The 16018-nt window shown below is 39.4% G+C and overlaps 1 protein-coding gene across 1 annotated transcript; it reads left to right on the top strand.

The window, feature by feature from the left end:
- Positions 1–579: 579 nt before the first annotated feature.
- Positions 580–15659, top strand: LOC150077036 (cytochrome P450 2J6-like). Its single transcript, XM_090385762.1, has 8 exons — positions 580–821; positions 10425–10552; positions 10773–10879; positions 12955–13256; positions 13441–13559; positions 14089–14344; positions 15002–15189; positions 15481–15659. Exons 1-8 carry the CDS (start codon positions 580–582, stop codon positions 15657–15659), a joined length of 1521 nt encoding a protein of 506 aa, XP_090241888.1.
- Positions 15660–16018: the final 359 nt, after the last annotated feature.

Here is a 16018-nt window from a genome sequence, read left to right on the forward strand (position 1 = left end):
AAACTTTGCGAGCGAACCTCTCCTTGTAAAAAAAAAAGCAGTTACAAAGTGTTTGTGGTCAAAACACCATCTTATGTTCTCTGTACGTTTTTCTGCATTTTTTAAAATATTGTTTCATGATAATAATCTGGACATGAGATAAAATAAATATATCACAATCAGGTCACCCTGTTTCAGTCAACCTTTTTCAGAGATTTGCTAACATCGAGTGTTGTCATTTGGTTTAAGGTCAGTCAAATAATTGCAATGCTTTTTCTCATCTTGAATCCACCCGTAAGCAACCGAATTTAAATACACATCGTTTATGGATGTTTACAGTTTATCGTAGTACAGCCTCGATAAGCTGTTGACCTAACTGAGAGTACTGTAAACAAGGACCAGTTCTCACCTTCTCCTTGTCCTACTATTTCATTGCCCTCTTTTACACTTTCGGAAGATAGGGTTATTGGCTAGCAACTAATGTTTTCGAATATCTTTATTTATAGATTTTTCATTATTCTAAAGAGGGCGCTGTTCAGACATTAATTTATAATACTCCATATAGTTTGGAAACTATCATTTTACGAGCAACTTGCAACCATGTATGTGGAATTGATTATATCGGCCCTGTTTAAGTGGGCGCGGACTCACCTGGCTACTTCCTCAATGATGGTAGCAGTAACTTTTGGACTGCTTGCGCATTGGCTAATCAATAGACCAAAAAGGAAAAATCTTCCACCAGGACCGTGGGGTATACCATTCTTTGGTTATTTGCTCTTCTTAGGTTCTGATTATCTGAATGGATTTGAGAAACTGAGGAAGAAATATGGACCAGTGTACAGGTAGGCTGCATTATTAAGCTTTGCATTATGTGGGATTAATAAACTATGTAGGATATTTCAATTAATTAAACACAGAATGGTCTCTGTCTCGCATATAAGCTGTTTGTCATCTTGACCTTTTTGTTGTATTGGGCTGAAATTTTTGAATCTGATTTTAAAATTGGACTAAGTATTAAAGTATACATTTTACGATTCTAAATTTATATTTTCCCACTGAGGAAAGCATTTTCTCAATGGAAAAGTTATTCGGCGTCTTCGGTTTAGTCTAAAAATTTAATACAGTACTTTTTGAAAAAAAAAAAAACAAACAGAACTGTTTGTTGTGTTCACAACAGGACACAAATTGCGATTAGTTCAAGCAATCTTAATGTGGTGTCCAGTTTGGAAAAAAGTCTTTTTAATAAATGTTCTTGTTTATACTCCGGCACGACCACCAGAGTTTACAATAAATCATCAATACAAACGTTAATCTCATTTAGCAGTCAGGGGCTTGAACCCCGGTCCACTCAAAGAGCGCGTGCCACTGCACTCTCGCTCCTGACCACTCGGCTATATCAGGCCTAATGAAATATAATCAGGAAAGCTGAATCCCATACCGGGAAGTATTCTCATCAGTAAATTGCAGTCAGACCTTGGAGGTATTCTCAGCAGTAAATTGCAGTCGGGAAATGAACTGAGATCTGCTGCAAGTGCATCATTTTCACAATCGTTGAAAGGCGCCTCCGTAGCCAGGTGGGCAGGAGCAGCAGTTCGTAGCACACGCTTCTTGATTAGACCGGGGTTCGAACCCGTGACCACCAAATACGGAGAATCCGGAAAGGCCAGGGAATGACCACCGCATATCCCCCGAGCAATATGGCCTTAGTTGCTAATTCTCCTAAAACCCAAATAACAACAACAACAATCGTTGAAATATGCTTGGTTAGACGATGATGTTTCCAATGGCCTCGCCGAGTACTCTGACTTGAAAGACCACTTAGTGATGAAATGTGGACTAATGCTGTTCGTTTTTTAAGCAGATAAGTATATGACGATTTTAGACTAAACCGAGGACCAGCCAATTAGACAAAATTTAAATTTAGAAATCCTAACATCACAATGGTAATTGTTAGTCCAATTTTAACACCAAAATCATAAATTTCAGCTCAAATATGACAAAAACTGGTCCACACGGCAAACAGCCTAAACCTAATACTAAATTAGGTGAGATAAACCCCGGTAGCGGTAGAGTGTATTTAGTGCCAAGCGGCACCAGGAGTTTCTCCCACCTCCGCGTTGCTTTCATTGTAGGTGTGCCAGTTCACTGGAAAGGCCAGAGATTTAAAAGTGTGTGGATATTGTATATGTATAGTGTTATGTACCGTTGTTCTTCTGGCCATTTAGCCGCTGGACCCTTGCTGAGGTCCAATGTTGTCCGCACTCAGCCCGGTGGAGGCAGGCCAGGTATACCAGCATTGTAATTATTTACTCTGGCAGGTCCTGCCACCTAATTTCCTGAGATTTCAGTAGCTAAGACCTTAAAAAAAATAATAAATTTTTATCTTTCGCGTGGGGGGAGGTAAGAGCGCTAGGATTTGAAAGGCCGAAACTATTGGCAAACAGTAATTTGGACATGATTAAATTTGGACGTGTAGGGTAATCTCTTGTGTACAGATAGAGCAGGGGAGGAAGACTAAAGACTGGGGCGGAGACAGAAATATGAAGTCAATAGGGAAGGCGATCCCAATAGGTGTCAGTGGGGCATGCCCATGCCCCACCAGAAGGAAAAATGGGAGTGGCGAGGAGGGGAGGAGACAAGAGGACAGTCACCTTCCCCTGCCAGGGAAGTGGAGTGGAAAGAAAGCCAGAAAAGAGTGCCCAGCTCGGTCGCCAATTGGCGCACTGGCAGCAAATCTGCTGTTCAAGGTGGGGAAAAGATATGGATCCAACGAAGCAGTCGGAACCAGTGTCCCCATGTCATTCATGGGCATGTGTCCATCCAGGTAGGTTGAGATCAGTCACGTTCATGGGTTATATACCCGACCAGGGTAGTGTCTCGTAGAGTGTCTCTTTTGCATCCCGAAGGGGTGATCTGGTCTGTTGATCTGTTTCCGTCATCAAGGGGTGGGGGCGGTCAAGTGCCTTTTCCATCCAGTGAGCCCATCGTTCTGTGGTGTGCGTCCTATTCAAGTAGGTTGGTTGAGTCAGACAATTTGGGTTTCAGTGCTGGTGTATTTGCTCATAGTCCAGTTGTTGTCGAAGTTTAATGTCTGCTACAAGGCATGCTGTGCCCTTAGTTCCTGATCGCAGAACAGGTTCTTCTTCTGGCAAAGAGTTCCTGTGCGAATCTGGTGAGGTTCTTATAGGTCAATCTTGTTATTAGGTTTCCACGTAGGTCCTCGTAGTTTGTACATTCGTGCATGAGGTGGGTCCAGCTTTCCGGTTCACCACATGAACAGTTGTGGTCTTGGAGGAGGCCCAGAGATGTTAGTTTCTCGTTGAAGGGGCATGACCCGTCAATAAGTAGGTGGCATATAGGCCTGGGTGGAACCATACAGGTAGTTTCGGGAAACCCTGTCTACATCAGGTATGAAGCATCGTGTCACCTCCCCTTTGGTTGAGTCTGTCCATCTGTTTTGCCATTCCTGTTTTAAGTGTGCCAAGAGCCGAGCTTTTTCCATTTTTATATAGTTTGTGGGTTCAATCGTAAAGCCCGAGTAGGTCACAGAGATTCCTTTTGATACGTAGTATGCTAGTTCGGATCTGACCACTTAGAGATCCAGTGGTAAGGATCCAGTAAGAACTTGGAGCGCTTTCGTGCTCACTGTATTGCAGGCTCGGGTGGTTTTTAGCAATATTGTTCGTTGTGTCGAGTCCAGTATTCTTTTGTTGGTGGTCAGTCTGGTTCTCTGGTACCATATTGGTGCACCGTATGTGATCGCCGGGAGAAAAATGGTCTTGTAGTACAGCAACATGGTTGGTTTACTCAGCTTCCAGTCCCTGCGTGAGACTCGCGCAATCAGGCCCGAGTAGTTCCTAATCTTGGTCCTGAGTTGCCTAAGATGCGGTTGGGATGTGAGCTTGCTGTCAAAAATGATCCCGAGGTATTTCATTTGTTGGGCGAATTTGATTGTAGCGCGATTTATTTTAATTTGCGGTGGCCTCCTTATGTCCAATGTTCCCTTAATCAAGATGGAAGTCGTTTTGGCAGGCGAGATCTGTAGAAAGTTCTCTCTAGCCCACCGCTGTAGAGTATACAGAGCTTGATTTTCTCGAGTCTCAAGTTGTGCCTTATTATCTGCCGTCACAGTGAGAATTAAATCATCCGCAAATGCTTGGGTTACCACCTCCCCAAGGCCGGTGTTCAGAAAATCATCAAATACTATATTCCACATCAGTGGTCCGAGCACGGAACCCTGATCTGTTGGTATGGTACTTTCACTTCCTATTTTTTGGTGTGAGAGGTCCGGTAGTTATAGAAGGGTAAACTACGGTAGACCAAGATAGAAGGGTTGGTTGGTTGCTTTTGATTTTACTGGTGCAAAAACGACTGTGGTTATACTGCGCCAGGAGATAGAAGGGTAAAATATATGGACTCTTTAGTTTACTGAAGGTAATCATAGTTCTCATGCGATCGTCCGGTATAAGTACATTATTATTATTTATGGTACTTAGCACGTGCAACGGACAGTAACTAGTTGGTGGCAGCTCGCTGCCTACGGGATCCCTGGCACGTAGAGCAGGGCCGGCGATCTAACTACCTAACAGGTATTTTTCGTGCCAATCTGATCACAGTACTAATCTTCATAACACTGTTGGAATGTAAAGGAGTACTGTTATCAAAGAGACAGAAGAAAAGAACAAGCAGAGAAAAGCAAGAACAGGAAAGAAGAAAGATAAATAGAGAAGAAAAGAATAGAAAAGGAAAATGGCTTCACTGTTTATCACCTGTTTGAAGACTGGGTTCAAATTCCATCGGAAATCGGAAGAATTTTTCAGTCTCTTCTAAACAGATCTCAGCTGGAAAGGGCAGATTTCCTCCCCTTCAGTTATTCCGGGTTTCTATGGATCAATTTATATAAAAATGAGTAAGAATTAAAACTTCATTGATTTTTATTTTTTCATAATTAAAAGAATATTTCAATATTCCTAGTTTAGTTTATCGTCAAGAGATGGCGCTCAGAATAGTAACTTAATTGCAATTTACACAATCTGTACAAAGATTTTTTTTTTATAAATTAATTTAAGTTTTATCGAGTTAAAAAAGAAAACAACTTATTTAATACACTCCATTTTATATAGCATTAATATTAATTTTTCTTATGATTCACGAATAAAAATTCTAGTTAATCCATAAAACTTTGTTTAATAAAGATTTTTAAATTATAGATATATTATAATATTAATCAATTAATATTGTTTCAATTAACTGATGAATTAATTATCATATTAATTAAACAAGAATTAAGAGTATAATATAAAATAATTATTAACCAAAGGCTTGTACTTTTTATATGAAACCAGAAGCTTTTATAATAAATAATTTGGATAATAATAAATTACGTAATATATTTTTTAAATATAAATTTTAAATTTATATTTTTTAAATTAAAGTATGAATAAATACAAACGCATAATTTATTTAAATTAAATCTGTTTCTGGAGTGGAACCTTTTGGAAACCCTAAATTTTCTGCGAAATCAAAATCTCTCGGAAACTGTAAATGAAATAAATAAAAATCTCTAAAAAGATTTTTTAAAAAATTAATAAAATAAAATTGTTGTGGAACACCTGAGACACCCTCAATGCAGATTGAATTCCACGTGTGCGTGTGTGTGTGTGTGTGTGTGATTTAAGTCACAAGGCGTTGGTGTGTATGCAAGGGATCTTTTTGTGCAATATTGTTTCCAAGTTATTCGGCTGGTGTGGAGATTGAACAGCCACGTTTCGAAAGAAGTCGTTATTATTGCTGTCATCTCAACACAATTCGAACCCGGTGGTTATGATGGCCGTTCTTTCTCACTTTTCCAATACAATTCGGGGAAAACGGCTATCAAAACCTGTGCTACTTGCAAGGTAAATACCTTAATCCCACATATAATGTGGAATCCAGGCAAACAACATCTACTTCAACAATACTGTAGAAGACCAATTTACCACTGATGAACTGCAGCAGGCTCTTACCAAAATGAAAGAGAGGAAATGTCCCGGACCAGATCTCATTGAACCCGAAGTCCTTAAAAAGACTGCCCAAATTAACATCCAGTTTCTACTCGACCTCTTCAATAAGTGCTTGTCCCATGGATCTTTCCCAGAAGAATGGAAAAACGCCAATGTAAAACTGATCATAAAAAATCCGTGTAAACCGCTCCAACAACCAGGGTCATAACGACCCATGGCCCTTTTATCCATGGTCAGTAAAGTGTTTGAACGACTACTCCTAGTACAGCTCCAAGACCATTACACCAAAGCTGGGCTCCAGTCCAACTTCCAGTTTGGATTTCGACCGGGGCGTTGCACAGAAGACGCACTGCAAAGGATCAACTCTGCAGTCTCAACTTCTACCTCCAATTACTACCTACTAATAGCAATAGATTTCGCAGGAGCATTTGACAGGCTCTGGTGGGCAAGTATCCTTAGCAGACTTAGGCAAGCAAATATACCATTAAATTTATACAAATGCATCGAAAACTACTTATCAAATAGGAAAATTACAATCTCCTCAACGTACCGAAGAATTACCAGGTCAATCTACAGGGGTTGCCCCCAGGGTTCAGTCCTTGGTCCTTTTTTGTGGAACATTGTCCTGGATGAGCTCCTTGGACTGGCCCTAGGTCCTGTAGCTATACAAGCCTTTGCTGATGATGTGACCATCTCGATTGAGGCTGACAGCAGAGCTTCTCTGGAAGCCACAGGAAACCAGGCACTTCAAATCCTTCAGAACTGGGCAGCCCTACACAAACTAAGACTCTCACCCCAAAAGACACAATCCATTCTCCTGAAGGGATCACTGCAACCTACTAGAAACCCCACTATCAAACTTCAAGGCCAAACCATCAAGCTAGCTTCTACGTTAAAACTACTGGGAATAGTACTTGACCCCAAGCTCACTTTCTCTCCGCATCTTGCACACCTCCACGCGAAAGTGAGAAACTACACTGCTCTCATCGCACGGGTGAGTCGTCGCGATTGGGGATTGAACCGACGCACCCTTAAGATTCTGTACAAATCAATCTTCCTTCCCTTCATAACGTATGGATCAGGGGTCTGGTTTCGCAGGGCAACTCTTTACAACAACAAACGTAAACTGGGAACCATCCAGCGCACCATCCTTCTTACTATAACAAGGGCATGCTGCACAGTTAGCAACCCAGCCCTTCAGGTTCAGGGACGCCCGCAAGAACCTTCAGGTTCTTGCGGGCGTCCTTCCGCTTGATCTTGAGGTTATTCGAAGGGGCCCTCCACTACTGTCTATCCAGGGGATTACCAGCAACTATCCTTGGACACTCCATCAATAACCTGAATGAAATCAGGCAGGAAAAGAAAAAAATTGCCATCCTACTACTTCAGACCTGGCAGGACAGATGGACTGCTACCGACAAGGGCCCAATCACCAAGAAATTTATACCGTATGTGAATGCCGTATTTCCTAAATCTCCAACTTGGTTTTCTCCTGGTCTTTATACCACCTACCTCATTACTGGACACGGATCAATAAACCATAAATTAACATCCATGGGAATCATTGACAACCCCTACTGTGCATGTGGTGAAATAGAAGACTGGAACCATCTAGTATATACCTGTCAACACTACGAGGACCTCCGCAGCATCCTGTTTACTCGTATCCAAGATAACCCTCAAGGAAATGAACACTTATTCATCACAGAAGAATACTACTACTATGAGTTTACCAAGTTTGCACAATCCCTCTTCACAAGACGGAGCACCCTATTGCCAACACAAAATAGGAACAACCCAAACATCTGATCCTTACCTAACTGGCCAACCGATCTTAACCTGGGTAGGATCTACTGGCGTATGGACCACCTCATTCCTCAGTGGCAACTTGTACACGGCTCTCTTGCTGTGTCTTATTTATCGTCCTTCCCGGGTTCCCCTTTCAACTGATGGCACTTATTGCTCCATTGATAACCTGGAGGATGCCTTCGCCTACATCCTCCATATTTCTAGCTATACCCTTCTTTCTTGCGTACACTCTGTACTTCCTCGACTACCTTTTTTTTTTTTTTTTTTTTTTGTCTCCGTCCAGGAAGCTCTGGCAACCCTGGCGGAGACAAGCCAGAGAATAATGGTCAGACTGGCTACCTCCTAGTGGTGTGTGTGCGGGCAACGTGGAGTCCCATCAGGGGCCCTGCTGCCAAATGCCAGAACACAAAACAGAACATAACGCAATATGTCATATACAACACACAGCACTTTTCTGGCATTTACAGTAGTACTGTATTCCTTCACAGCGAACATATGGCGCAGATGTGGGAAACCACAGGTGGCGCCTGACCCTAATACTATGCACACTATGCACACTATATAATGTGGAATTATTTTCCTTGCAAGTAGCACCCGATAAACAATATAAGCAATATGTGGGCAAATCTCTAAAAGCATACACATACACAAACACACTGACTGGCAAAAAAAATTAAAAACATTTTAGAATTGGCATAAATGGATAATTAAACGTATGGTATGCAAATATCACTTATCACATGGTATTATTCCTTGGTATTAGATAAATACTGTACACTTTCCTTGGGCTTCTTACAGATCTGGTCATAGTGAAGACAAGTGATCTTTCCGATTTTCACAAAGGTGTTATTACTGGAGCATGTTTAGCAGGAATCAAATCTGAGAAGACTAAGGAAATCACTGGTGTGTCGAAAGCAACCATTTCAAAAGTATATAATGAATGGAAGACAAAAAGAGAATGCAGCTCTGAAAAGAAGAAATTTGGCAGAAAGGCGGTACTGCAAGAACGAAACAGCAGGATTTAAAACGAATTGTGAGCAAAAATAGAAGTTCCAGTGTGCAGAAATAACAGAAAAATTCAGTTTAGGCAAAAATAGCCCATTTACAAAGGAACTATGCGACGGGAGTTGAAGAATCTGGGATTTGTAGTCATGTGCTTATGCGAAAGCTACTTTTTTCTGTAAAAAATTGAAAGAATCTAACGGAGTGCAGTTACCAATCGCAAAGACTAGACTGTGGAACAGTGGAAAAAAGGTCATGCCGTCTGATAAGTCTCGATCTTCATTTTTTTTTCCACCAAAGAGTGAAAATATGACGCGAACCTCATGAACCCGTGCATCCAAACTGCTTCTGCTCGCCCTTCTAATGGCAGGGGATGATATCATGGTACGGGGTATGTTTTGTTAGTACAGACCAGCTCCGCTCACACCATTAGAAGGTCGTGTTACTTGCAATGAATTTCTTTCTGTCGTATCGGGTCAACTTTATCCTGCAATGCTTCATTTTTACCCGGATTACAATGGATTCTTTCAAGACACCAACGCAACTTTCCATCGTGCAAAAACTGTATATGAATTGTTCGAGGAATATTGCCAACATTTCCAACATGTACTCTGACAGCTTAATTCTCCAGATCTGAATACAATTGAGAATGTCTGGGATATGTTGCTAAGGGCAATTTGGCTTCGCAGTTCTCTACTGACCACAATACAGCAGCTGGCAAATATCGTAATGGTAGAATGGCCAAATTTGGTGCTAGACCCGATCAAACGTCAAGTGGAATCCATGCCACGACATATAGGGATATAATTCGGGCAAAAAGTGACCTTAATAGATATTGAATAAAGATTTTTAATTTTTTTGGCCAGTGGGTGTAGATTCGCCGTCCCATATTTTAAAAAAATGGCTTTCAATTTGTCCCTAAGTATCGTGGACTTTCAGAAAGATTAGTTTGCCTGCTTTCAAATTTTTGAGATGTACAAACTTAAAAATTTTGCGCATTTGATCGAGCCTAATGCTAGGCGGGTTACTAAATGAAAGTCTAGGATTTATAATTTCACAACTCTATCTGATGAGTTGGACCATCTGATTGTGATACCAGGTACCGAAGTGAATGATTAATTGCTGACTGGATGGAAACTTGCATCTAATTCTTTCAGAAGGATTATGATGTAGCTGAGGTCTATGGAGAAATCGATGGAAAACGGAAGCACTTCGCAGTCTTTCGAAAAATGGCTTTCGAGAAGAATTTAATGCATGAATACGAAGGTGGCGAAATTGTGTAAAGTTCAAGGGAGAGTATTTCGAGATGGATTAATCCACAGAAGATTCAGATGACGACAATTAAGATAAGACTTGCAACAGTCCGCGAATTAAACGATCACCCCTCGTACATTCTGCGTACTTATTCCAATAGTGTATACCCGTTGAAAATGGTGAGGCATTTCCAAAAAGGATTGTTGATAAATTTTTAAGGGCGATTTTTTTTTTTATTTATCTTGTGGAAGACCTGCTTCTCGAATAATATATTTGTGGATTTCTGTAGATTTAATCTTTAATGATCCTATTTCAATCTGATTCTGAGTAATTCTGAATTTCATATATTTTGGAATTTTGTATGTATTTCTTTTTCAGGGTCCAGCTTGGAGAAAGGCCGGTAGTTGTCCTATCTGACTTTGCTTCAGTGAAGGATGCCTTTTACAAGAATGCTTTCCTGGGCCGACCCCCGAATCCGCCCAATCACCTTTTGAAGAACGCAACAAGTTAGTAAATCTCAATATATCTGATCTATTGTGCATATACGAGTAAGAGTAACTCTTAGATATATGACAAACTATTGCTTGTATTATTACTTACGTGACTGTTCATACAAAAATAAGAAACAGAAATATAAAAATAACAGTTTAATAAGTAACAGAATAAAAACCATTTTTAAATTTTTCAAGAAATGTACAGTTCTTTTAATATCTGCAATATTTATAGGTTTCAGTGTCAATAACGGAATGATCTGGCGTGAACAACGGCGATTTGCATTGCATGTTATGAGGGATTTGGGCTTTGGGAAAACAAGGATGGAAGATCACATTAAGGTAAGCAAGCTCTCATTTATTATATCTTGTTTCCACGAGCATTCTAGTGTTGTAAAAATGTACATTTTTAATCTTGTGAACAGTGCCACATTGACTCACTAGAGAAGGTGTTTTATTTTCTTGTTACAAGAAGGCTTTCTTTTTGTTCAGGCTTAAAGTCATGGCACACAAATATGTACACAGCGGTTTGCAGTTCTTTTAGAGTGAAAGTCCGAAGGAAATACGAAAGAAGAATCCATGTAGCTCACTCGAAACCTTCTTAGGCTGTGATAGTCGTTACAAAAAATAAATGTCAAATGTGGTCAGAGGGTGAGTTAACCTTCTAGGAATCCTACTTTCCCAGTATGCTCCAGCGTTCCAAGGTCTCAGTGGGCACGGGGATCAACTCAATTACTGTAATAAATAAAGTTTTTTAGCTCTTGATATTTATGTGAGCCAGGAATACTGGACTAACTATTATTTTAGCCGGTCAGTTATTACATGTACACATGTGTGTTGTGTCTGTAAATTTCGTGTGTTCGATTTGCCTGTTTTTCTGGTCGAAATATCCCAGTTTCTGGGGGCAAAAACTTTGCTATCTACGCCTGAGACCGACTAACTCAGCCACGGAGTGAAAAAAGCCCATTAAAGTTCTTTGCGTCATCGACGGGATTCGAATCCGGGCCTTTTTCACCTGGTGTGGAGAGGACGGTGGCGATACCACTGTGCTACTAGCGCAGACAGTAATCCCGGACTGCCTTCAGCCAGCATTGAGTCCAGCAGATGTGGTATGTGCTTGCCTTATGCAGAACGGCTCCTGGATGTCAGTTCAACTCCACCATGGTACTCTATGATGATACAGTACTGTAAAATGGCCGGAAATGAGTACCTTACAATGTTTGTGCAATGTATGTTCTTGTATGTATTATTTATTTATTTCTTGCCGCTTTTGCACAACTTTGGTCTTGTGACATTCACATTATCCTGTTGGAAGAACCCATTCGCAGATGGATACTCTGCACCCACGGAGGGATGCGCCTAGTCGAATCACTTTCGAGATAACATCCAAATTTGCTCCCCTGTTATCAAGGGGCCCAATGTACACAACGAAAGCACCCCCACACCATTACTCCACCAACTTGCAATGTTGACACTTGGCAGACTGAATCCATGGACTGGTGCTGATACGTAAAGAAATAAAATTAATGTCGCCAAGGCCTCTCTCCCCTTGAAAATCTTGCGTAGGTTCACAAATTTATAGATCAACGCCCTGACAAGCATATCTGTTCTTCAAAGAATAACACACTGGGATAACATAATAACAGTTTTGATTCCATCACATTCAAATGAAAATATTGAAAAATCTATACGCTTGTCTGTTATTAATGGATTATTGATGAAGTTTGTTTACGTAATTGCAAGTTGTTAACAGATCTCAACGCATACGAAATGAATATTTGAACACGCATATAAATATAGTAGAATTCCAGTTATCCGCAACTTCGATTATCCGAAGCATTTTTTTTTTTATTCTTTTATTTTTCCCCCCTTAATATTTATGTGTAAGAAAAAAAACCATCGCACGAATATAATAAAATCGCGATTGAATTTATTCAAATAATTATGAATGATCAAATAATAACTATTTTCAGAAAAGCTTCTATACATCACTTTAAACTTGGTGTTATATAGAAGCGGCTGAATTACATATCCACATCTGCTGGCCTCAATGCTGGCTGAAGGCAGATACTAGGAGTTAACAAATTTAGACTTTGTTTCAAACAGTTGCTTACTCGTTTAATATTTACTATCAAAAAAGGTTTTTCTAGTCTTTCTAGACGAGCCAAATATAATATTTTTTCAAATCCATCCACCAGAAGTCAAGTTATTACATGCAGACGGACAGACAATAAATGAAGACAATAGGCGCTCTACGCGCTTAAGCTGAATCTCTGAATATAAACGAAGATCGACTTCTTTCAAGCAGCGAAACATTGCCAGTTATATATTTTAAAGAATTACAGCACGTATAATATCAAATTAGATTAATTTAAGAAACCTATCTTTGTTTAAGATATCCTAATTATTTTTTTCAGGATGAAATTCAACATTTGGTTCATGAAATGGAGAAGTACGAAGGAAAAGCTTTCAATGTTCGACGATATCTGGGCCCGAGCACATCCAATAACATTTCAGCGCTGGTGTTTGGCAGGCGAATGGATTACCACGATCCAAAGAGAGTTCTTCTAGACGACGTCATTACAGAGCTGATACGATTCTTTCGACCAACAAGTGTGCACGCGTGGTTTCCTTGGCTGAAGAATTTGCTCTTCTACTTCAAACTGTGGGATTATGACAAGCTAGAGTATGCCATTGACGAACTCATGCAGTTTGTTGAGTAAGTATTCTTCTTTATGAAATGGGGATTGTTGCATTTTAACTGTTCAATAACAGATTTGTACCTGTTAAATTTATTGGAACACATTTCAATTTAATTAAAGTTAGTTTAAATTTTATGGATAGATTGTGGTCTAATGATCCAATTCTTTGAAAAACAAGAGAATTTCTTTTATTTTTCTCAGCGAAGAAATCGATGAACATCAGAAGACACTGGATCCCAATGGTATTCGAGACTACATGGATGGTTTCTTGCTACATATGGAGGAACGAAAGTATAAAGAACCCAACACTTCCTTTACACGTAAGTCTATGGTGTTATTCACTTTATTAAATAAAAATTTCGATTTTTAAAGTATCGAAAATAAACTTTAATTAAAAAAACCTTGTTCAGCTTAAATCCCTTTCACTAAAAGTAAAATTAAACTAAAATAGTTTCAACGATATATTGAGAAATATTTGTTGTAAAAGTTGCATTATTTGAATCAAAATAAAACAAAAAATTACATAATGGGAAAACTTCCGTGGCCTTGTGTGGCATTTTGGAATTTAAACAAAAATTTATATATTTCTAATGGACATAAATAATATTTTGGAGCAGTATAAAAATAGTCGAAAGATGAGTTAGCACAGACCTGCCATTGAAAAAGGTGTACAGAAATCGTCTACAGTTTTCTGTACGAGTTTTTCACCTGGCGCATCGACTAACTATAACCACCCATTTACCCAACTTACATTTGCATACAGTACGTTTAATTATCTGTTGACGCCAATTGTAAAAGGATTCTAATTTTTTTGGCCACTGAGTGATACATTTATTTATGTACTTTCAGGTCCCATGCTGAAGGGAAATGCTCCATCTTTAATTGGAGCAGGAAGCACTACAGTAAGGGCTACCATGGAATGGACTCTCTTGACCATGGCGGAATATCAAGACGTGCAGAAACGTATGCAGGAGGAGATCGATGACTTCATTGGAAGGGAGAGAACTCCTTGCTGGTCAGATCACACTGAATTACCTTACACACAGGCAGTCCTAATGGAAGTACAAAGATGGAAGACAGTTGTGCCTATCAATCTCCTTAGATAGTAAGTTTTATTAGCTCAGTACCTTAAAATGTAAATATGTAATGAACACGCGCAATTTTTAAATATACAGTATATGAAGGGTCCAATGGCCTAAATCGCTGATGCGCCTAAAAATACAAACAGCAAGGATTCCATTCTTCAAGATATCATTGAAGACTCTAAGAGTGTAGAGTCAGGGTGCAAATAAACTTTGTTGAATGGAATTCGACTTGGTTTGAGAAAACGCGCCAGCTTCCTTTTACTACGTTTCTTTTTTGTGCTTTAGCATATCCATCTGTCCGCATCTAACAACACCACTCCTAGTGGACGGCCTTTGATGAAATTTTATATTTGGCTCTTTTAAAATGATTTGTCGAGCCATTCCAAATTTCATCAAAATCGGTCCAATAGAAATCCAGTAATTATTATTTATTTTTGTCGTATATATCACTTAAGCTGTCCATATACCGCATGTTTGCACTGGATATTGTTTGTTGCCATGATGCTTAGAGGAATGAATAGGCAGTATGGCGGATGCACAGAAACGAAACGTACTTTGCCCATAAAAGTCATTTCGTTTTGCTCTTTTTCTGTTATAAATCGTGAATTATTACTAATTGCTAAGGTGCTTGAAATGTAACGCAGTGTGTACATTAACTAACTTGTATTTCTTTACAGTTCCACGGAGGACAGCTCTGTTCTGGGCTACGACATTCCTGAAGGCATGACAGTAATCGCCAACATCTGGGCAGTACATCACGACAAAGATTATTGGAAGGATCCAGAAGTTTTCAAGCCAGAGCGGTTTTTGTCTGAAGACGGAAAAGAGGTGGTGAAACACGAATGTTGGATTCCCTTCACTATAGGTAAGGATACACATATTAGAATTATTTCATTAAAAAAAAAAAACGTCGCGCCTTGAGTTGCCTTAGTGCTAATTCAAAATAATCGCAACTAATTTTGGATATAAGCACGTTAAACATGGTTTTAATTTATTCACTTGATTTATGATTTGATTATCTGTCTGTGAGAATGGTTTCGGAATCTGTGATGTTCTTGATTACGTTTCTCAAAATGGTGATAGTGATGTTATAAAACTGTCTGGACAATGTAGAGCCCTGCGTCCAGTTCTAATAGTTTCTGTTGTTTACTTCCAGGAAAACGAGCATGTCCTGGTGAAACACTGGCTAATGTGGAAGTGTTCCTCTACGCTAGCACCATCCTACAGAGATTCACCATCAAATTTCCAGAGGGAAAACGCCATAATTTTGAAGGGAAGTTAGGCGCCACATATGAACCCATGCCATACGAACTGTGTCTAATTCCAAGGAACTAAAACGCTAAGTTAAATGATTTTAATACAAAATCAACAAACAGAACATTCAATTCCAGTTGAGGTGAATTGGACACAGTTTCCGATATGTTCTTGCTATCAGTAAAAATACATGTACCTATTGTGCATCATTTTTATTGTTGAATGTGCCTTTTAAATGATAAAGGAAGGTGTATTTCTGTACCCTGTTTGTAAATAGCTAATAAATTAATCCGTGTATACTTATAAATCTTCTGTTCCGAGTGATCCTCAATATCCAAATACAATTTTCGATATTACTGAACAATTTTGCCCTGTCCAGCGCCATTAATATTTTACTTTAATATTTGTTTTATACTGGATGTATATACACGTCTATAAAA

This window comes from Mastigoproctus giganteus, chromosome 12, assembly GCF_048544385.1.
Source record: "Mastigoproctus giganteus isolate SK-2022 chromosome 12, ASM4854438v1, whole genome shotgun sequence".
NCBI classification, from domain to species: Eukaryota; Metazoa; Arthropoda; class Arachnida; order Uropygi; family Thelyphonidae; genus Mastigoproctus; species Mastigoproctus giganteus.

What these genes read in the sequence shown, in the direction of transcription:
- LOC150077036 (XM_090385762.1), top strand. Translation starts at nt 580, where the DNA reads ATGTATGTGGAATTGATTATATCGGCCCTGTTTAAGTGGGCGCGGACT. An exon ending in CCTTTTGAAGAACGCAACAA is followed by an intron (nt 10,553 to 10,772) that starts GTTAGTAAATCT and finishes CAATATTTATAG; the next exon opens with GTTTCAGTGTCAATAACGGA. An exon ending in TTGGATTCCCTTCACTATAG is followed by an intron (nt 15,190 to 15,480) that starts GTAAGGATACAC and finishes GTTTACTTCCAG; the next exon opens with GAAAACGAGCATGTCCTGGT.